Genomic DNA, 23532 nt, shown 5'->3' with positions numbered 1-23532 from the left:
TACCTGTTTTTCATGACAAAAATATCACAGTTAACCAGCAAAGAAAAACATGATCTTGACTCAATGTAGTCCCGAAATGTATTTAGTGAGAAATCTGAGATTGCTTAAAAAGTACATATGTATATACTAACCGTTGGCCTCTTCTAGAAATTCGTCGGCTTTGGGATGTTGTGATTTTCTAGGAATGTTGTAAAACACGTGCAGATTTTTATAAAAGCCTCTTGCCTATTGATCTTTGTTTCCAAACTATTGTGAGATATCATACACATAATCCGTGTTTTCTGATAAATAAATAGGATAAATTAAGAATTACAACCAAAAGGCGTTATTTCAGACGCGTGTGTATAAAAATGGCAGCCCTTTACATTAGTCAGTTCTCAAGAAGTAGCCGTCACTTTCAAAAAGCTTGATGACTCCTGTTTTCAGGACTAGTAATTTTTGTGCATTTTCTTGGTTGATTTTGAAAAGAATTTGAGATCTCAGAAACGTCATACCAGTGGTTCACTTGACTGACTGCAGTTCCCACTCAGTGGCAGTACGAAGGTGAGTGTGAATGGTTGTCCATTCATTATCAAATCATGAGCATGAAGCACTTGATGGAGTTTTCCGCACTTCCCACTCTCATAAAATGCTGGCCTATAAGCGACATCCATAGGCATCCATCCATCAGCTGCTACTTATTCGGTGCGGGGGTTGGTGTCTGTCGCAGCTGAATGAGTGAACCGCTGCACCACTAAAAATAATGATCACGTCATACAAAGGTTTCTTCTTTTTTTTTTTTTTTTTTGCAAATAACAATATCAATATTTTTATTAACTTATGTCAGATGCAGCAAACAAGATTATTATTATCAAATCCAAGGTGGCAATATTCATTTCATTACATTCAGCCAAAACAGGAAGTAAATAATTAAAGAGGTAAAAAGGGAGGGGGGGGGGAAGGCAGGCTGAGATTTCAGAGGGAGTTGAAGGTGTTGTGATTCTCGATATGAGAGGGTGAAGATGTCACAGTACATTCAATTGGACTTCAGTGACTTGCTTATTACCCTGTTTCTCTGAACTTCATTTCTTCTCAATGGCTTTGCCACATGCTCGGATCAGGACCTCTCTACTTCAGTTCATACATTCAGTTTCTACATTGACCCAGACTTTCAAGGTTGAATGGTCGCCGCATTGTATCTGCCTGGCTCTGTAACATAAATGTCCCTTCATCACCACATCACTTCCCTCATACAGCTTGGATACGGAAGAGGAGTAAGTTGGAGGCAAGACAGACTGATATTTCATCAGGTGGTTTTATAATGGCGGATTAATTGCCTGTCAGCAAAGGTAGCATTTAGAAGTCTTCCTAGATGCCGCCGTGATGGAAGAGGAGGAGGGCGGCGATGAAGAAGCGAACAAGTGGCGGTCAAGATGAAAGGATGGAGACAAAGCGGGTGGGAGGAAAGGAGATTGTGAGTCTGAAAGGATTGACAGGGGAGAGAAAGCAGCGGGGGCATAAAGTTGGATGTGTGCTTGTGTGTGCGCAAGTGTGTGCATGTGTGTGTGTTGAGGAAAGTCCTCCTGATTTTATCATTGTCAGGACAAACGGTTGCCAAGCGTGCACGTCAGTCAATGTGTGAATGTATAATGAATGAGACAAATGAGCCAGAAAAATGCAGTATACTAAGATGCTCTGTCTCCTCGCTGAATGTCACACACACACACACACACCCCGCGCACGCGCACACACACACACACAAAAAGAGAGCCTTGGACAAGGGTGTGATGGACAGTTAACAAATAGAGATAGGAGGATGATGGGCCAGCGGTGCGGTCACGTCACCACGTCCGGACAAAAGCACAACGCCGCCTCGCTTGCATCAGCTGACTTTTAATGTCACCGAAAAGGGCGATGACGTCCAAACGCTCGCTTTGCTGTCCTACAGCTGCATGAGATGCAACGGGATATTTGAACAACCTTGCTTCATTCTACTTTGGCGCATTGAAATAAAAGGGCAAAGTGGTGTTTCCGGGGATGTCTGGGATGACAGCGAGGATGAGGATGCTGCAATTTAGGAGGTCAAATGTGAGGAATGAAAGGCACCGCTTCAGTGTTTCCCCCTGAGTTGTTGCTGTCTCTTAATATCGATCCAGCAGACCGTTCGGTCATTATACATTATATAATTACGTCATTTGGACTTTTATTTTATCATCTCCAGCACCAGTACAGGTTCAACCTCCATTGCCAGACATTGTTTAAAGGGAATCGTTGGATTCAACAGTGCAAGCTTGAGAAGCTTGCTGACATCTTACAATACTGAACATTCTTACACGCACACACACGCATCACATAGAGACTTGCCTAAACAACTGAAAAGGGGCTAAGGGAGCCACATCTGTGCTTTGTTTGTAACTAATACTAATGAAAAACAAAACGAAAAAGATCTTTGCACACAAGGCTTTCCCACACACACCAACACAGGCCAAAGGAAAGATGTGAGAATGGTGTTAATGCATGCTGGTGGGATGCACTGATGCTGTGGTCTGATGGGACTTCCTGAGTTGTATGAATGAGAGTCCCACTGGAGGAACTTGAACAGATCCCCCGCATGGATCACGGAAACATGCCCGTCTGCGAACCTGACAGCCAAGAGTTTAAAGAATGGATCCAAAAGTCAAAGCTTGTCTGACTGACGTCATTAAGAGAGGACGGGAGCATTTCAGAATATCAAGTCATGACAATTGGCGATATCTGTAAAAGTCTCAGGATCCTCTTGAAATCAAAACTAAAGGAAACATGTTCACATTTCTTTTTTTTTTTTTGTTTCGTTTTTTTCAGTAGACAATATCACACAGTGATAACAACGAAAAGAAGAAAATGTACATCCACATTATAGCTTCGTGCAAAAAACCACATACACTGGCACGCCGCATAGGCATAGAGATCAAAGCAAGACAACGTATACAAAAATATAGAAATCTCCAAAGCAAGTCATGACCTTGCAGAAAGAAAAAAAAAGACGTTTCTGTCTTTTGCAGCCCACTTTACTTCCTGGTCTACACCAACCAGCAGTTAGTTCAGTAACATTGTCTTTGTAGTTGTTGTTGTCACTGTTGCTCAGTGTGTGTGTGTGTGTGAGTGTGTTTGTGTGCGTATTTTAAGACATCAAAAAAGTTCCCCCATGCAGGAATCCACAGAATTCCAGTCCATCATTCATAACATTTGATATAATATGAACATCTGATTAGTGATAGAAAACTAGTACAATAAAAACATTTCATTTCTGTCATATCCTTTGTGACAAACCGTTTTTTAATTTTAATCTTTGAATTCTTAATATGTCCTGTCACTGTGAAAACATTCCAGCATTTGCTCATAATTGGTAGTGACAGGAATAAGACGTATGGCATACTCAGCAAGCCATGCCAAAAGGATGCTCTCGTTTGTCTCTTGCAAAGGGTCAGTGGGGGTGGACGGGTCAGGTTCTCTTGTAGGTGGGGAGACGTCGGGGTTCGCGTGGGTCGGACAGAGCGGCTGAGATTACAAAGCGTGCTCAGCTCCAACCATCAATGTCAGCATTTGCAAAAGACATGCAAAAAAATGTCAGAGTTGTGGATTCAGTCATTCTGTCCCTGTCCTCCTTTTTGGAGTTGACAGTGCAGGCAGGAACCGCGGCCGCCTGGATCAGCGTGTTTCGAACCCGCAGCTTTAATTGAGCGATGGCTTCTGTAGCAAGTACAGAACTCGAGAAAAAGATTGTTTGGACGCTTGCAAACAAAGAGCGCTGACACACAGAATGACTTTCTTCAGAATTATCAAATGGAATTGAAATGTTGCGCGTAAGGCAAAGACGGATGTAAAAGCGGTGTCATGAGAGAGGGCATAAAACAGGAGCCTCAACGAGCAGAGAAGGGGGGTAACACTGAAGTGAGAGGAGTCATTGCTGGTTTGACTCGCCCTGAAGTGTTTCCTCATCTTCCTCCTCATCCTTGTCCTCGTCAAGCGAAACGACCCCTGAGGAGGCCACGTCAGACATCCTCCTGCGGGGCTCGTAATCCGGCGGGAACTCCTCCCCGTTGGCCTCCGCCTGGCACAGGGTGGCCTCGTAGTCCTTGCAGGGGGTGTCGCCATCCTCCCCAGGGGACAGGTATGTCTCAGAGTAAGACATGGAATACGCCGGAGACTCCTGACCGCCGCGAGGCCCGATCCCATCCCCGCTCCCCCCGAGGCTGTGGAAACCGCAGTCCCTCCCACCGGGCCCCGTCCACCCCACCCTCTGAAGCCGGGCAAGTAGAAGCTCCTCCCCCCCCTGCAGCGCTGACAGAATTTTGGCAGCCAGCTCGGCGGCATTGCCGTGGGCTCCGCGTTGGCAGCTCAGGTCGCGCAGAAGCGGGTGGTGTTCGTCAAGGCTGACGAGGCTGGAGCACAGCGTGTCCGGCGAGCCGGCCGTGGGAGACGGCTCGCCGCTGCCGCCTCCCTCGCAGCACGGCCCGCGCAGGCCCAGGTGTTGACAAAGCTGGCTGTGGATCAAGTCCTTTAAGTACGGAGGATATGATGGCACATCTGGAAGGAAGCAGACACAATGCCAGCATGACTAATCGTGAGGTGAAAATAAATAAATAAATAAATAAATAAGGCTTTCCAAGACACAGACGACGGGTTCAGAGATGCTAGTAAAAATTTCAAGATGATTTTTTGCACTGATTCTGAATCTGCCCTTGTCTTTTCTAGAGCACACTGCTGTCAAAATCAGGGCCTTGGGACCAGGTCTGGCCCGCCACATCATTTTATGTGGCCTACGAAAGCAAATCATTTGCATTGACTTCATGATTCTGCTAAAATACTCAAATTGTAACTCCTCTTCACTTTTAAAAATGTGGAGATATTGCAATAATTTTTTCTCATTTGTTGCCAAAGAGGAAATGATTACTGACTTAGGAGAAAGTCGCAAACTGTTTTGCCAGCCCGAGCTCAGAGCAATCTAGTTATTACAGCGCAAGGAGCACTGAGCTTGCCTCAACCTCCGAGTGCCAAGGTGACTGATGACTTTCTACTACTACTGCACTTAATGTTTTTCATTTGGTAGCTTAATAATATTGATCCAAAGGTGCTTTTAGATACATTTATAGTAATTATTAATTTACTATTGTGCTTAGCATTAAGTTGAGACAAAATAGTGTTAAATCAAGGACCTCCTGTACAAGAAAATCATTTATTTTTTAAATATATTTTGCAGATTATAAAACGCTACCTTTTCCCCAAACCATGAACCCTGCATCTTTTAATGTGTTTCGACTCCACGGATCATCCAAAAGTGTGCCCAATCTAATCTTATTGCAAGAGTGGCACTGTGGCGGCTGCTCATTTATTTGAACAAAATTGAGCCAAACCATTATGAATTTGAACGTTTTTGGGATGCCACATGTAAATAGCTGCATTCGGCATTGTTTGTAGAAAAACAAGCGCCTAAAGTAAATGTTTTAAAAAAAAATCAATCTTTGAACATATCTTAAGTTAATGTTATATTGTGGAGACCCATGGTTATTAATACAAAGGAATACAGCCAGTGGGGAAAAGCGCTAGATGAGGCTGTTTCAAGAGATTAGCAATGTGGCAAATAAATAAATATATAAACTCGTCGACTACTTATTAGTCGACTAATCTTGGCAGCCCAACTTTCATGCAGACTTGAATAATGAAACAAAAATAACATCAGCTAATGGCCTGTGCCAAAGGCTAAGAAGCCGCACATTTTTTGAGGAAGAGGCATGGGCAACACTCAGCTGGACGTTATGACCAGCAGTTATTGGTGGCTAAACGTAATCAAGATGAAAGCTTCGCTAAAAACACACACACACACACACACGCAGATATCCATGGCCACACATCATCATGTGACAAACGCTGCCTCTGCAGGCAAGGAAATCATATTAAAGTTGCAAGAGGATATCAAATTACGCAAAGGAGCAAAATAATGTTGCAAGCAGATGTAAAGTGGGGCAGTAGGACACAGGACGCTGCACAAAGAGAGCTGGAGGGACATTGATGAGGACAGTTGGAACAAAATCTTTGCGAACTGCCGGCTGTGTGTGTGCGTGCGCGTTTGTGTGTGAATACCTGTGCTTTGTGTTGCAGGCTCGTTGGCAGGCAGAAAGTCTTCATCGTATGAGTCATCGTTGGAATCGTCACCATCGACAGACGACCAGGCCCTCAGTTTAGCCTCGGCAATGGCAAACTGCTCTGCAACACCTGCAAACACACGACCACATGCACATCAGCTCCACACACACGCAAACACATGGTTGCCATGGCAACATCTGCATCTCTCTTTTTGACTGGCAGGAGTAAAGTGCAGTGATTGTAAATGGAGTGGGTTTCAGCAGCGCTCACATCACAGGCGATGGTCTCCCGGCGCGTCGTTCTGCAGGTGCACTTAGTGTGTTATTGTGTCTTTTGCACTTTGTGGGCAATACCTGAGAAAGGTAACTGTGCAGCAAATATATCATCAGTGATTAAATAATAACAAGACCAAAAGCTTGTCCGTGTGCTTGTTTAGAATTTGGTTGCATCGGAAGCCTCAGAGGCAGCACGATGAATGAGTGGTTAGCATGTCTGCCCCACAATTAAGGGTCTGATTCTCAGCTCCAGCCTTCCTGTGTGGGAATTGCATGTTCTACAAGCGCCTGCGTAGCTTTTCTCTCGGTACTCCAGCTTCTCCCCACTTTCGCAAAACAGGAATGTTAATTGACAACTTTAATTGATTGATTTTATGTTAACCTCTGTAATTTTGCCTATCGAAAAGCAACGGCAGTAGGTTTGTTTTATAATTATATGATCAATGAGTGAAGGTTAATGTAATTGTATCAACAATGGTGTATAATGTTATGAGTATTGCACTGCCAAGAGCATGGATGAAAACCTCATTGCTCATTTTCAGCCAGAACGCCCAGCCCGATGACAGCGTTCCAGAAAGTCTTTTGGCCTAATAATTTTAGGGAAGCCAGTCACTGTATAAAAGTCTTGTTTTTTTTTGTTTTTTTATTGTTTTTTTATTTATTTATTTTCTTTAGGCTCAGTCCGAGAGCATCAGGATTGGCTGTATCTGCCCCCATCCTGCAAAATACTGCATTTAAAATTTGGGACAGCACATCCGAAATCTGCCCTGGGAGAGGCCAGCACCAATTACTCTACACTGCAATGGCCCAGAGGCAAAGAATGCAATTGAAAAGAATTTTGTTTTTGGTGATCAGGCATGACTCCTTCTTGTGGCTGGCCGCAAGTAAAATCATCATTCAGAAGCTCCAAGTTTTGTTTTGGGCATTTCACAAATGTTTACACAAGCATTCCAATCCATTCGCTCTGTCGCCTGTTTGCACCTACCTTTCAGACGTTGTATTTAAAGACCCTAAATCAGCTACTGTAAGGGTAGATGAATCAGAAAGTGCGCTAAGTATTTTCCAAAATGCTTAGAATAACCTGTGCTGCAATTTTGCCCATCTGACAGACGCAGTCCTGGGTGCGCCTGGTTTGTAGTTCAGCTTCCACATCTGCTTACACTCCATTTTTGAAACTTGCAAATTAGATAAATAAATTATTCTGTTGTTAATCTGTTCGAGTACGGAGACGTGCTTCCCTTCTGAAATTCTCCTTTTCTATCAGCTACAACAATCCTCATCTCAGAGTGCCGTTTCCAGTTGTCTCTGTGAATAAAACGTGTCTCTCTCACTCGACTTTTTTTCATTGCCTTGTGCCTCCCATCTCCCTGATTGTCTTCGTCTCTTTGTGACAGGTTGAAATATCCCGATTTCTCTGTGCCATCATGCTCTGCTCCCATCCTTCCTCGTTACCTGCATTTGCCACGTCCAGTTACCCCGCCGTGTCTGCTGCAATTCTACAAGCATCCACACGTCAACCGATCTCTCAATAAATCAGCACGGTCTGCACCTCATTTTGTTTCTACAGCCTAGTCAATATGTACCAGCCTGCTGCCTTGGTTCTCAATTAATTATCTGCATTCTTACAAAGTGCTTCGGATTCACCGAATTGCACATTTCCGCTCATTCCTTTTGTATCCACAGAGAGACTACATCTCCAAAAACGTTTGTTTTTATCTGTAAGGAAGTACTGCGTTTGAGTTTGCCTTGGATTTTTTTTTCTTCACGTCCACTGACTTGATCCTCTGCTCTGTCTAATTGTTTTATAACTGTCCCTTGTATTCTAATCTCGTCTATCTTAAGAGACAGATTTAGCTGTGCACGCCGTCTGTGTCAGGGGTGTTATTATTAGGATGGGAAAAAATAAAAACTGAAGACCATCAGGTCCAGCAGATGGTGCTTTTTTTTGTTCTGTCTGTCTTTTCTTCTTTCTTTCTTTCTTATTTATTTATTTATTTATTCATCCATTATCCGCGTCTGCACACGAGGGTCGCGGGCGTGCTGGAGCCAATCCCAGCTGTCTCTGGACAGTAGAAACTGGTCGCTAGTCAGTCACAGGGCACACACAGACTCATCACTGAATGGGAACTGATCTCGCGCTGCCGGCAGACAAGTCAGGCGAGTGTACCACTACACCAGCAGTGACATTTATTTATTTATTTCCTACACATCATATCAGGGAATGACTGTATAAACAGAGACTGGAAATTCTAATCGACTGAATAGCTAGCTGGTTGGTGCCAAAAGCACAAGATTCCCGGGATACGTCGTTTTGCCTTCCCCCTCTGCTTGCGTCCAGTTCATGTTGCTTTTTTGGATGACATGTCGACTCATTCTTTGCTCTGCAAGTGGTGATTTGTCAAAAATGTAGCGTGTAGCCCACCTCATGGTAGTGAATCCATCACGCATATACAATGCAAATGCAAATGCATCCCTTGGCGCACAAATATCGTACACGGACATGTATGATCCGGCTGGACGGTGGTCTCCAAGTGCCCACTTCAGTAATTTCTCTTTCCATCTTTACATCATCTGCTCGTAGGTTCACTTGCAGTTCCTTACAAACAATTTGGATGTACTCACGCCCACACCGGGGCAAAAGGACCATTTTTAACTGTGCCAAGGTGTGTGGGTATGCAGAAAAACTGACTTTGTATAACCCACCTCCACACAGCGATCGACAGCTCGCCACACTAGAATAGTGCTGGGCACAAAAATAGAGCCCCCACTGACAAGTTAAAAAAACACTGTCAGAAAGGAATTATCCATCCATCCATTACCTGTACCGCTTCTCCTCACGAGGGTCGCGGGGGCGCTGGAGCCCGTCCCAGCTGCCTTCGGATAGTTGGCAGGGTACACCCTGAACTGGTTGTCAGCCAATTGCAGGGCACACAGAGACGAACAACCACCCTCGCTCACACTCATACCTAGGGGCATTTTGTCCAAAAGTGTCCAATCAACCTGCCATGCATGATTTAGAAATGTGGGAGGAAACCGGATTACCCTGAGGAAACCCACGCAGGCACGGGGAGAACAGACACTCGGTCATACCGTCGTTGTCACATACAGTACACGCTGTTACGGAAAACATGCAACCTGAAGAGCTCTACAGGATTAACTGCAAAAAGGCGGTACAAAATGAGTGCGAGTGTGTGTGCATGCGTCCAAGAAACTCTCAGTTCGTGGTCTGCCTGCAACAAACACTCCTTGTGTCATGTTTTTCATTTCACACAAACATGCTCACACTTCGCACAAAACACATCTACACGCTCACTGACATTTACACAGTGTGTCCAGCCACCCACGGCGACACCATCACCAGGCTACAAGTGGACTGTTGACAAGATAAGAGGACACAGCAGCTTCTGTTTCATGCTCATCTGCCTGACTTGATTATTAACAGCATCCAAATATCACCCATTGAGTCATTTGAAGCTTATAAAACACCATGACAAAACAACGTTTTACTGCGTAACTACTGCATTATTTGGGGGGAGGGGCATATTTGCTACCAGATTAGTCAAACATGATATTGCAATGCTATGTTTTTGACATTAAATCAGTATATTCCATAAAATTACTCTACAGGCATTTTTAAAAAATTTTTAAAAAATAATAAAATTCTTAATTGCCCGGAAAAAAACTCCCCACAAATTTACCTGTTAACAACTAGTGCACAAATAGTTGGGTTTCTGCAGTGCCTCGCCACCAGTCCATCCATCCATTATCTATGAAGCTTTTCCTCATGAGGAGGTCAGAGGTGTGCTGGAGCCTATCCCAGCAGACTTAAGGTAAGGGGCAGGGAACACTCTGCTCACTAACCATTCACAGGGAACATATGGACAAACAAGTGTTAGCGGCACGGTGGGCGACTGGTTAGCATGATGGCCTCACAGTGAGAGACAGCATCAGTCGTGGGTTCGATCCCGGCTACGGCCATCCTGTGTGGAGTTTGCATGTTCTCACCGTACCTGCGTGGGTACTCCGGTTTCCTCCCACATTCCAAAAACATGCATGGCAGGCCGGTTGAACACTCTAAATTGCCCCTAGGTATGAGTGTGAGCGCGGATGGTTGTTCGTCTCTGTGTGTCCTGCAATTGGCTGGCAACCAGTTGAGGGTGTACCCCGCCTACTGCCAAAACACAACTGGGATAGGCTCCAGCCCTCGCCCCCCGCGACCCTAGTCAGGAGAAGCGCGACAGATAATGGATGGATGGCAGTATTAACACTTACATTCCACTCTATGGACAATTTAGAGTTTTTGAGGGAAATGTAACAAGCATGATTTTGCTATTTGTAAGGAAACCGGGCTACTCTGAGAAAATGGTGGGCAGGAACTGCAGAAGCCCAACTATTTGAATAGAAGCAGTTAAAAAGTCAATTCTCCATCTTTCCGACCCTTCAAGGAAACTAGCACAAACGAAAACAGTAGAAGTCTTGTCAATTGTAAAACGAAAGAGGAGAGGAAAAAGGGAACAAAAAGACTTGGGAAAAAAAACGCTCAGTCACGGTGGCACACGCCACGAGCAAAACCTTCCAGAGCAAATTAACCTTGAGAGTCTGCATTGCAGGGAGAACGCAAGCGACTGGCGGCGGAGACGAGGTGAAAAGCGGATGAAAGGATGAGATAAATAAATCGAGGGCTGTAAAAGACATCAGAGTGTGAAAAGGAGGATTGGGGATTATGAATTGAATAAATCAAAGGGAACAAAAAGAAGGAAAATAATTACTGGAAATAAATGTCAATGAGTTCTACTGAAAATGTCTGACATCACACACAGTAATAGGTACTGTTGTTATTTTGGTTCAACATGTTGTACTTTGATGACAGAATTACAAAGTCAAGTAGAGGCAAACAAACACGTAGTCTGACTCAGGGTTTTTTGCCGTTTTTGATGATGAAATGACTCTGCAGCTCCGGACAACACGAGCTGGCGCACTGCACATTTGCAAACTGCTTACATGGCAACAACCACGCAGATGCTGTTCATTGAAAGAGTTGCATGATGGATTAGTGCTCATGGATTTATACAAGAGAGTCAGTCAAGATCTCTAATCCTGCTCTGGTTCAGTTTGAAGGGAAGTGTTGGTCCCCGCTGGGATTCAAAACTAGGGAATAGTAATTGTGTTATTAGCACAGACTTTGGGGAAATAGCCCATTTAAATCTTACTGGTGAACTCAAACATATTAGGATACTATCAGAGTACCAATTCTAAAGCCCCACTGAGATCCTTTTGAAAATTTCTGTCATGCTGTATTCATATTTAAAAAGGTGGATGGAGCACAGCAAACGGCACAATCACAAACACGATTTTACCTGCAGCAAAGCGCGCCTCCTGCTCTCCCTCGGTGAGATCGGAATAAGAATTAAAGTCTGATTCCAGGGCTGCAGGCGTTTCCAGTGGCTTACACCATCCCTTCCACTCAATGAGGTGGGCTACTCTGCCTTGTGCCATGGCTGTGGGCTTGGTCACATGGTCCTTCACTACCTGGGAAATACCTGTGAGGCAAACATTAAAGTTTATGTCACTGCTTAAAATGCCTAATTATGATTTCTTCAACATTGCGTGCATAGAACCTCAAAATCAAAATGGGGTTACAATTTGTAAACTGTCCAAAGTTTTCAGGAAAAAGAAGGAAAGACATTTGGATCGATCCACTGTGTGAGACGTCAAGAAAGACATCAGCATAATGCACAAAATGATGATGTTGGGCCTTTTAAGTTCCCGCTGTGTGTGTCTGTTTGTGGCTCCATTGAACTCACCATGCAGGGAGGATCGTGCCAACGCTGCGATCTCTTGAATGGTCAAAGCTCGCCTTGATTTTGGTAACATTTCAATGGTGTCATCAACATTCACCTGGAAGGATGAGAGAACAGCGTGACTCAGACGGGAGTAGGAGAGTCATTAATTCAACTCAGTGTGAATGTAACAGAGCTGACTGCACCCTGTGATGGCTCGGAAGGAAATTTAGTTTCACAGTTTGTCTCTTCCATTTGAAGACAAGCAATCACACTGAGGTCTCCAGACATAAGGGACAATCCAAAATTGCAAGACATTTTCCGTCCGTCTCATGAAATTTCCAATAACCATGGCCAAAATCAAGCAGTTTATGCTCTCTCAACATACATGCAAAGTTACTAAAATCTTTTTTGCCAGGTAAAGGAAATGAAAAATGTTTTTTTTTTTTTATTGCTAAAGATACAAATCAGCTGTTCTCAACTTTTGCTCAATGATGTACCCCCTGTGTAATATATTTTCAGCCAAGTACCCCATAACCAGCGCAATTTTGGGATAAAAAAAAAAGACTTAAAACAGACTGCTGTGGCATCACTGTCAGATTTATTGAACTTTAGAATTTAGTGCATATGAGGGGAACCAAAAATGAATGGAAAGGTGGGATTACATTTGTAGTGGTAGCTCCTGCACTAGTTGGACAAAGAACGACAGAATTAACTATTATGAATTCACAGTTATACATAATAATTTCATTTGTGCATAGAAAAGGGTGGGCACAGATTCATTAATATAAAACCAGCGTGGGACATTCCCCTGAATCATATGGTGGGTAATGGCTTAGCAGAAGGTTTTTTTTTAAGGGTGGTGGTTCAAATCACACTCAAGATACCAAACCACCTTTCGAATGAGTTTCCCACCGTGACTGGACACAATCTGTCATTCTTGAATGACAGAAAACTGTGCCAAATAAATGCAGGTCACCTTTTACAAAATACCAAGTGGATCTCTCTGAGTGTGCCAAAATTCCACCAATGGGATGAAACCTACCCTTAAAAATGTTACCAGAAAAAAATAGTACACTTCTTTTTTTGTTGACATCAGAGAAATTGTTCGTTTCGGGAATGAGACAGCAGACAAAAGATGGACTCTCAAAGCCCACAAAGACAGTATCAGGTGGTGATCATTCATCTGTCACTCCTTATGGTCCAACCGGCATTCACACGACGACCAAGCAAATCAGAACCAAAGACCGCATGCAGAGCTGACTGACTGTACTGATACTCAATATAGGTGGAAACGAGGATGATCGACACACATGAATATCCAGTTACCTTCAGCCCGTAGCTCCCACCGAGCGGTGAAGGTTACCGGATGTTGATTTTTCATCAGCGTGTATTCAACTGTCACAATTTGTAATATGTAAAAAAAAAAATTACAAAAAAAAAAAACGCACAAATACTCATTCAAAATGCACAAGTGCTCTCAGCGAATGGGGTGATCGATCATTTATTTGTTTGTGTGTTTCCTCTCTTTGTGCCAACCTGCTTCATCCCTGACAATCACGCCATGATTTTGTGGTTCACACTAAAAAAATTACAGTATGTGAGTTGTACCATGAAGTTTATGTGGCGCCTCAAAACCCAACACACAGTTGTAGGTTGGCATCACATTGCTAAATTGCTTAGTGTGCAAGTGTAACTTTCATTTTTTTTTCAATGCTCCGCTTGAGTTAAGCTTGACTGTTTCTCTTGGAGTGTGGCAGGACTGAAAGAAACGCCAGATCACGTAGAACTATTTATTATGTGACGAAATATATTAGGTGAGTCCGGTGGGGGGTTGCATTGGACTGTGGACCCCATATAGGTTGTGGAACTTTGACAACCACAACCCTGAGCAGCAAAAATGTTCTAGAAAGGTGTGCTTACACCTTTGCAGCATGCAAGACATTTATATATTGACAAATTCCAAATGACCTACCTACCTAGATTATTTATTGATTTATTAATTGGTGAATGATTGATTTAAAAATATACAGAGAATTATTTACATGAACAATATATAATGGTGTACCTTGCATAACAGCATGAACCCGTATAGCACAATTCAACCGGTGTAGCTTTTTGACCCTGCTTTACTCTGAAGACTTGCAATGAATCAAATCAGCCAGGGAATGGACTCAAGAAAAAGAGTGGTTGATGGCAAGCTGCAAGCACATTTCCCAATGAACATTTGTCACGTTGAAACGGTACGTGGACTTTTTTCATGTTTTCATCAATGGCCCAAAAAATGCAATGTCATTGCTCAATATGGAGAAGATAAGACGCGCAAAGAATAAGAAGACATGTAAGTGACCTCATTCCAAAAGCATCACTATGACCTTCTGTCAAATGCACTAATTGTAACAACCTGTCAGGCGAACAACCACAAAACAAACAAGAGCAAGTGTTTGTTAGTAGGCTTCCGTACGAGTAAGACATGGGGGGGGGGGGGGGGGGGGGCGGTAGATACTGTTTTGGATCCCAAGGTTGTGACGGTATCAACGGCAGCCTGGAGGTCTGATAAGCCTCTTGTGCCATGGTGGAGCTCACAGATCAGACAGAGGATAATCTGGAGGAGATGTGTCACATACCCCAAGGAGATGTGCTGCTTTTTGAATAGCAAAACAAACCTGGGCTTTGCATGATCTAGCCAGAGAAAATCAAATTGTTGTCAAAAAATAAATAAATAAAAATTAAAAAAAAATTGTGAGCTGGGGTAATATGGACACATTCCACCATCAGCATTTAGGACAGGGAATGAATTTCATTTGATTAATCTGTTTGATTTGTTTTTTTGGCCAATTTGAAGTTTTGAATGTAAAATAGAATATGATTTTGAAATATATCCTTTTTCTATACCGCTTATCCTCAAGCGCAGGCACCCACAAGGCTCCGGCCTTTCTTTGTGGAGTTTGCATGTTCTCCCCGTGCCACTGTGGGTTTTCTCCGGGTACTCCGGTTTCCTCCCACATTCCAAAAATATGCATGGCAGGTTGATTGGACACTCTAAATTACCCCTAGGTATGAGTGTGAATTATCTTTTTGTGCCCTGTGATTGGATGGCAACCAGTTCTGGGTGTGCCCCGCCTACTGTCCAAAGTTAGCTGGGATGGGCTCTAGCACCCCTGTGACCCTTGTGAGGAGAAGCGGCTTAGAAAATGGATGGATGGATATATATATAGATATATATATATATATATATATATATATATATATATATATATATATATATATATATATATATATATATATATATATACGATGGATGCGCCAGATTACTAGACAGCCTCATAGCAACACACTAATGAATAAACGATAAATAAACACATAAGTAAATTAACATATTCTAATGGTATCCTCATCACTCTCCTATAGGCAGCTGCATATTATTGGTTGTAAAAGGGGAGCTTCAAAACCCAAAAATATGTACAGTAATAATGACAAGACAAAGTCAGCAAGAATCTCGAATGAGTCACCGTTCCTGTTGGGTTTTTTTTCTCATTCAAACTGGTCCACAATTGCATGTTGTACACGTACACATACGCATACGCACATTTAATCAATCACCTTTGCTTGTTCCTTTTCCAAAACTATATCAGGCAATAGTTTAAAGAGAATTAGAAGTAAAATGCGTGATTGAGATTCCAGTTAGTGTCCAACACTAAAAGTTGATTAATAATTATGCTGAAAGGCTGGAGAGTCATTCCACTGGTTATTATTTTTAGACTCATGGAGTCAGTGAACACATGGTTGCGTTATATGTGAAATAGTTAGAAGGATTGGTTGGTGATGTAATCAACGGGCAAGGATAGTGTGAGAAAAATAACGGATGTTGCACAAGTCAAATTAATGTTGTTTGTCTTTAATGAAGCCAATTGTGTGGCACAGATTATTAGTTTGGTTGGTTGCTTTTGCCTGATTCATATTTGGTGGCGTATAATTGTCAACTATGTCGTTGTCCAACAGAAACCTCGTATGTCCGTGCATATGGTCAAATTAATTTTTTTTCACAAATTGATGAGAACGCTGTAATTTTTTCCCAATTCTATCTAATTTAAAGCTGTGAAAAGAGCAAATATAATGTATAAAAACATTGACTGCTCTTGAAGTGTTGCATAGGTGTGGCAATACTACTTCCATTTCCTCGATCTGAGAAGCTGTGTGGCATAATGGCCCCTCTATTTACTGTCTGGTTATTTTGTTTTTGTTTTATTTTTTGGGAGAATAATGAGGGAAAATAGTAAGGTTCACTGGATTATGTTGGCTTGTTTGTTTAATCTGGATCGATGAGATGCGTCGTTACAGAAGGATCCTCGAAGTCTCCGTTTCATTTTAATATCCACTTTATAGATGTGGTTAGTTGGCTTTATTGTTTTTTCATTGCATCATACGTGGCTTTAAACCTTTAAGAAGACGTTTTGTAAAGGTGTTGTCACCTCAATAAAGATGCTTTGTAGTGTATTGTGTGGGGCAGATGAAATGGGCAATCGGACCCTCGCACTCCTGATCATGCACCGATGTGTGAATCTTCCCCCGACAAGAAAAAACCCTCCCCAATGGTTTGCCCGGACGATGCACTCACCAAGAGGTGTGTGTATCTATGTCCAAGTGAGGGGTCTGCAACCCACGGCTCCAGAGCCACATGTGGCTCTTTCATCCTTCTGCTGTGGCTCTCTGTGACGTTCATTTGAATTTAAACTACAGTAGTTAGTTGGTTTTCAAAATGCAATTGTAAATATGACGATTGTGGTGCAAAAGTGTTTTAAAATGTTCTTTGTCTGTGAAAATAATGATCAAACGCACTAATGTGGAAGTAACACTGATGTCAAGATTTAAGCTACGTTTGACCCAAGCAGGTGAACCATAAATAATGCCTTTATTAGTCCCACAATGGGGAAATTCGAGATTCAAACCCAGGCCTCCTGGGGAGACTGGGTCCTGAACGCGGCGCCTTAGACCACTCGGCCATCCTGGCAGCCACGAGATTCGAACCTAGGCCTCCTGGGGAGACTGGGTCCGGAACGCGGCGCCTTAGACCACTCGGCCAATCTAAGAAATGAAACATTTCTTATGAAAAGGGAATGCTTAATGTTCATGTTACATAAACTATATTAAATGCAATCATGTGAGAAGATGAAGGTGACGACATAAAGCTTTGATGTGCCAAGCTACACGCTGGGTTCAGGAGCAAAATTCACATTAAACAGGTGGAATAAAAAACTTTATTGGCTATTAATAATTCGCCTGCTGACTGTACAATCCATATTTAATAAAAACTGTTTGAATTTTTTGGGTGGATAATGCCTCTAATTTCATGAATTAATTGATTACTTAAAAAGACATTTTTTTGTACTACTTATATTCAGTGCAACCCTCACTTTAGATGCCCACATTTTTGGGGGCTCCCTCTGTGTTTTTTATTCCTGTGAGATACGGTCAAAATATCTCTTTGGGTATTAAAGGATGCCGACCCCTGGTCCAAGTCATCGAGAAGAAAACTTCCCCAAATCAAATCGAGGTTTCACCACAAGGTACTCAACTGGACTGCTTTAAAACAGCCCCAAGTGACATAGTGTATGAAAAGAGAGTTTGAGGCACCTGGCTGAAGTCCAATGCACGCAAAGGTGCTGTCAGAATCAGTCTGCGCACCAGGTGGGTTTGCGTGCTCCCCAAAAGCGCAAGGTCAGACTGGGAGCGAGACGGGCTCCAGTCCACACGTAACGTACCATTAACCGCCACTGTCGGAAGGAAGAGAGTCCAAAGACATTAAAACTCACAGTCGGACCACAAGATACCATCGTCATTGTCTAAATGAAATTAATGCTCAGCTTCTTCTACATATTAGTGTGCAGAAGTCTTAGGCCTAATACTTTTCTTTAATAATAATATTTCCTAATACTTAAAAAAAACACCTGGCATTGTACCTTTTATTACACGTAACATATTTAATATTTTGCATTCCACATCCTCTTGTATTTACATCACTTCCACAATTTGTGTCTTTTTGGAATGTTTGTTTTTGCTTTTATCGTGATTATTAATCAAAATTCCGAAAACTTAAACCTAACCTAAACTAACCTAACCACCATAAAACGAAAAAAAATAATTCTTCTTAAAGGGATTTTCAACATCAATTTTGGATCTTTTCTTTTTTTGCGCAATCTATCAATCCCATTCACAAAACGATGTCATTTAAATAACAAAATCTAAGACTTTTGCACATTGCCGTAAAAGATGAATGCAATGCACCGACATGTGTTTAATGTTAACAAAAAAAAAAGTTTTATAAAAGACTTATTGATGGTCCAACAATCACCATGCCGGGCCATGCCTTTCAAAATGTGAGAATTTTGTATCTCAATACGGTGACCATGCAGCCATCTTGGTCATCGGCATTGACACCTTATTGTTCTTTTGCAGTGATTTGCATTGAGACAACATGAACCTGTGAGGAGGCGGCAAGGCTTCCTCCATGCACTAAACTGCCATGCCATGTCATGCAGGTGACTCCCTGGCAGCAGCCCCAACTCGGTTTGACATTTCATGAGATTTTCTCATGGCGGCAGGCGGTCGGTGGAGAAGAAGTGTATGTAGCACATACTGGAAGAAACAGAGTACGCAATATATCCACTGAGGAATAGTTATGCAATTTGACTTTGTCTTTTTTTTTTTTTTAATACAGAATTTCCAGACACGTCACGAACACAACACACGGGGGTCACAATGACAGATTGCAACTGCACCCCACACCCCCACCCCCTCGGATACAAACGTCACCTGTTCACGAATTTAGCCCGGCTCACGTCACAGCTTGACAGAATTTTGACTAGTTAGCTTGAAGGCACAATCCTGCCTGTGTGTGCATATGTGCGTGGGGCAGGTCCACAATGCTTGAAAAGCCCCAAACAGCGAAATACCAACACTTTCTTCCTGCCCCTGTGCCGCACCACATCTTACAGAGTGTGCTTGCCGTGCTTCAAATCCGATTTGCTAAACAAGATTAGGAGGTGGGCCTCTAAATGTCAGAGCCAGGCTCCCTTTTCCCAGCCCCCACCCCCATTTCTTGTAGTGAAAAAAACAACTTGCCTCATTCGTCTCCGGCACTCATCTCATTCATACATTGAGTCTAATATCTCGACCCATCACACAACCTGGGTTAAAGACCTGAGCTCAAGTTGCCCCCCAGCAGAATTCAATATGTGCCGTTTAATTGGGTGTGATGAGATCAGGTGGTGGGGTGTATTGTATCATTTAATCTAGGCCACCTTTGTGAATGCTACCTTTTTTTTTCAGAGCAGCTGACAGGTGTGCGCCTCTCCAAGCATGACACTGTAGGTTTGTCTTATGGAGGAAATTAGAGCCTGGCTTGCGCGTACTGATGTGTCAGAATAGATCAGTGAAAATGGCACTGTCAAGAGTGAATTCAGTCCGAGCTGATTTGCTCCAAATGTATCGGCATTTATTGTAAAGAATTTAAGATCAAAACTAAATACAATATGACAATTATGGAATTATGTCTTACAGCAATTAACATTAATTCGGCTCCATCAATGATGATATGAGCCGTGATCTGTTATTCTCTGATGTGCCGTGCACATACAAGTAAAGATTTGTGTTTTCCTTGCCTTGATGGCTAAAATCCAGCGCCTGTAATTCTTTTGCAATAATATACAGTACCAGTAAGTGGCAGCCAAGGGCATAGCAAGCTTTCCGGCAATCCTCATTCCCCCCCAACACACATCCGTTTACAACCATTAAAACAATTACCGGTACATTTATTTATAACTCGTAAATGTTTTTGTTTTTTTCCAAATTGTCTTTGACATCACCACATCCTGACCAGTCAGACAATCATCACTCGGACATCTGATGAGTGTGACGGAGTGACATGCTGAACAAATGTTGATAAAACACTTTGCACAAGTTTTGCCAAACCAGCAATTTAAGGTGAGGGAAAGTGTGGCTAATGAAGACAACAAATTGACAACAGATTAAAAGGTAGTGTATAGTCGTGAATTACATGTTGAAGTTTTTGCCGGCTTCAGGGGATTTTTCAGAGTTCAAATTGAAACTTGGCACTCTTTAGGGTTGGGAATGACTGTGAATATTTTTCATTGAAAGCATGTGAGAAAATGGGCAAAAATATTCAGCAGGTTTGCTATGCCAAGCTGAAGTCCATGAATGTCTTGATTTGTTTAAAACACAAAGAAAATGCATTTGCGTTCATGCTGGCCCATGGAAATTAATCTTCATGTCTAACAGCCTGAAATTAGGGAATTTGAAATTTTCTAAATAATATTGAAAAATAAAAAGGTTCAAAAACTCTCATTAATTTTTTGGTCCATTGTTTCTAACATCGTGGGACGGGTATATACAGATTAGAGAGAGCGAGAGAGCGAGAGAGAGAGAGAGAGAGAGAGAGAGAGAGAGAGGGATGAACGGATGGACGGATGGACGGACAGACAGATAGATAGATAGATAGATAGATAGAGGGCAATTTTCCTTCTTTTGGTGTTTTGCTGGACTTAGCGTTGGTATATTTGGGCGTTATGGGACGTTTGCGCCTTTGTGCGCTGTTGTGGGATGGAAAACTTGGGAATCAAACCCGGTGCCCCAGCTTGGAAGCCGGCAGCTCACCGAATTGCATTCTAACTGCAATAGATGATACAGCTGAGGCTGTTGTTCGTGATACATTTTCATATGTGGGATCTTTCTCAAAGTATACGCCCCTCAATTACAGCAAAATTTTCCTGAAAACATGCACATTAATCTATTATTGATCAGCCGATCAACGTGCTCAGAATACATTCATGTCGACCGGGGGAATTGTGTTGGGGGTAAAGGGGGGCAGTGTGCAGGCGCTGAGGATGCTCCCTTGCCCCCCACCCATACCATACACAATAGGGACGTGAGTGCTTTTAAAAAAATATATATTTATGATGATTACAATAATCCACACAATTAATGATTCAGAGCGGTTGTCCCACTTTGGTGTCTGTATTTATGAATGAAACAGGCCTTAATGATGTCCAAATATGCCCAAATTTTATTAAATCTGATTTTTGCGAGACTAGAATGTAGTATACTTTTTGTTTCCAAATTTGCAGAAGGCAGAAACACCCAATGAATTGTCGCGTGTCTACCAAGTTCACAAACAAGCCAAACGAAACCACTGTCCCTGCACGAAAATGATTCACCAAATTATCATGTGCATTGGCGGAGGGACGGTGTTGTGTGCTGGCACACCAAGATGATCACCAACACGGCCCCAAACACCCGAGACAAGACTTGTGCTGACACCAAAATGAAGTTATGCACGTTTTTGCCCCAAGCGCATGGGCTTCAGTCTAACAAAATAGGGCCACACATCTCTCAGTATTCACACAATTTATTTATATTTTATATTTAATTCACACAATTTCTGCTTTTTTTTTTCTAAGAATCATATTTTGTCTCACTGGGTCTATCCAATCTAAGCAAATGAGCATTTTAACACACGCACACACACAAATATGCACACCCATACGGACGCGCGCACACATTTCCTCTCTGTACATCCCGTTGTCGTGGAAACTGCAGACATAGACCTTGCTGCTTCACCGTCTCACTCTGTCTCGTACATGCACGAAAACACACGCGCTCGCACATTCTCTCACGCGCACACAAGCACGGACACTCGCGTGCACACGCACACACGCTCACACACACTATCATCATCTTCAAACAAATAGGTCAATATTTAAGTGTTGTTTCGCATATAGTGGAGGAATGAGCGAAACAAGTGGAAACTGTTCTGAGCATATGCAGGGCTAAGAAAAGATGTCATCATCATCATCAAGTGATCTATTACGCAATTATTTTGAATAAATTGGGGGAGGGCACTGTGGGTAAACCCCACGTGGGCAGGTCACACATTACTGTTACATCATGAGCAATATTGGAAGGAAAGTGTAGTGACGCCAGGGTGGTGGATAAATGAGGAAGAAATTTGGGTAGAGAGACAAACATGGGTTCGCGTGGAGTGAGCGGAAGCCACGCCAAAGCAAATGTGTAAACAACAGAGAAGCAACCGGAAGCCTGTTTGTTGGCAACAAATGATTCATCGCCCCATCGTTTGTGGAAAATCTTGATGAGATTACTGGCCATGTGGTGGCAAAATGCGTCCTACCTTACAACTAAAGTGGGTCAGCGCGGTCAGCACCATCGTGTCTGGTCGAGTCTTCACGTCACGAGTCACGAAAATAAAAAGTGTTTCAGGGAGCATCCCTCAGTGATGTCAGGAGCACCTCGCGCTTCTCCGCCTCTCACAGACGTGCACGCTAAAAGCTTCTTGCAACTCTCTCAAACATCGCGATGCTTAAGGCTGCAGACACCAGCCCCGCTTTAACACGTCCCCAATACCCCACTTTACATTTAGAAAAACGAAAAATGCAATACTGTGTCGTGTATCATAATGAAAATGCCGCATGAACCATCAATGAAAGTAAAAAATAAGCATGTGTAAGTGTCCCATTTGTGGGTTCAAGCATGCTGCACAAGCTCCCCACTTCACTGCACCTAACACAAAAGGTTGCAGCAAAAATTAAGTGGCAGCCTTCCTCCAGCCTTCCGTGCGTGTTAGGCAGAACAAATTGAAAACAACTCTTACCCACTGGCGATTTAGAGCTGATGCAGCCCATTTTTGCAGCTGCATGTAGACCCGCTTGCACACGGAGATGATGCCTATATTGAGTTTCTCCGAAGGGAGCGTACCTCATAGAAGGAGAGCCGCGCTCGCTCCTCTCATCCGAGGAGGCTCCGCTGGGTTGCGGTGGTGGTGGTGCGGCGTTGTCAGGCTGCCGGACTGACGCTGAGGGCGGGGGGGAGGTTGCCCATCACTTGTTTCACGTCTATCTTGGTTGAGAGTTGCTTATCAGCACCACAGCGGAGGGACAGCGTGGGTCTCCCCCGCGGTCAAGAAACTCATTTTGGTGGAAGGTCTCGATCTGTCTAATCCCCACCGGTACAAATCTGTACAGGTCGGCGTAGTGAGCAATCAGAGTCCAGCACATGGATATCCAAAGGCAGGATCACACGCGTGTTGTATATATACACCCATAGTCGTCATATAGTGACCGCCTCCTTGCACTGTTTTGCTCTCTTGGTAAGAAGCGCAATGTGATGTGATTGGCTGGTGTCACCTTACATGTCAGCCAGCATTGCGGGGAGGGGAGGACATACAGTAAGAGGAGCGAATTGGCAACTAGTGGCATTGTATTTCTCCTCGTCACCCGTACAAAGCATTTTATCGTAGGTTGTGCAGTGTCATAATTTGGAACATTCATTTACACCTGTCACGA

The 23532-nt window shown here is 43.0% G+C and overlaps 1 protein-coding gene across 3 annotated transcripts; it reads right to left on the bottom strand.

The window, feature by feature from the left end:
- Positions 1-791: 791 nt before the first annotated feature.
- On the bottom strand, positions 792-23303 carry fam131ab (family with sequence similarity 131 member Ab). Of its 3 annotated transcripts, none has more exons than XM_088300717.1 (5): positions 22842-23303; positions 12182-12275; positions 11735-11917; positions 6100-6231; positions 792-4545 (listed from the first exon to the last, which is right to left on the bottom strand). In XM_088300717.1, the coding sequence occupies exons 1-5, from the start codon at positions 22884-22886 to the stop codon at positions 3920-3922; spliced, it is 1080 nt and encodes a 359-aa protein (XP_088156843.1). In that variant the 5' UTR covers positions 22887-23303; the 3' UTR covers positions 792-3919. The 3 variants fall into 3 exon arrangements, with proteins under 3 accessions (XP_088156843.1, XP_088156844.1, XP_088156842.1); XM_088300718.1 differs by having other exon boundaries at positions 22946-23302; XM_088300716.1 differs by lacking the exon at positions 22842-23303 and adding an exon at positions 22362-22521.
- Between the last annotated feature and the right edge of the window lie 229 nt (positions 23304-23532).

Source organism: Idiotropiscis lumnitzeri, chromosome 7 (assembly GCF_059441095.1).
Source record: "Idiotropiscis lumnitzeri isolate Australia: NSW breed Sydney's pygmy pipehorse chromosome 7, RoL_Ilum_1.0, whole genome shotgun sequence".
Taxonomy (NCBI): Eukaryota; Metazoa; Chordata; class Actinopteri; order Syngnathiformes; family Syngnathidae; genus Idiotropiscis; species Idiotropiscis lumnitzeri.
This window is presented reverse-complemented; position numbering and strand designations above follow the sequence as displayed.

Bases quoted from the DNA above. Each gene is read 5' to 3' on its own strand.
- fam131ab (XM_088300716.1), bottom strand. From the start codon at position 22,457: ATGCTCCCTGAAACACTTTTTATTTTCGTGACTCGTGACGTGAAGACT. The intron at 12,276-22,361 runs GTAGGACGCATT...TCATCCTTCCAG, and splicing joins TGACCCACTTTAGTTGTAAG to GTGAATGTTGATGACACCAT. The intron at 4,546-6,099 runs GTATTCACACAC...GCTTCCTTCCAG, and splicing joins GCCTGCAACACAAAGCACAG to ATGTGCCATCATATCCTCCG.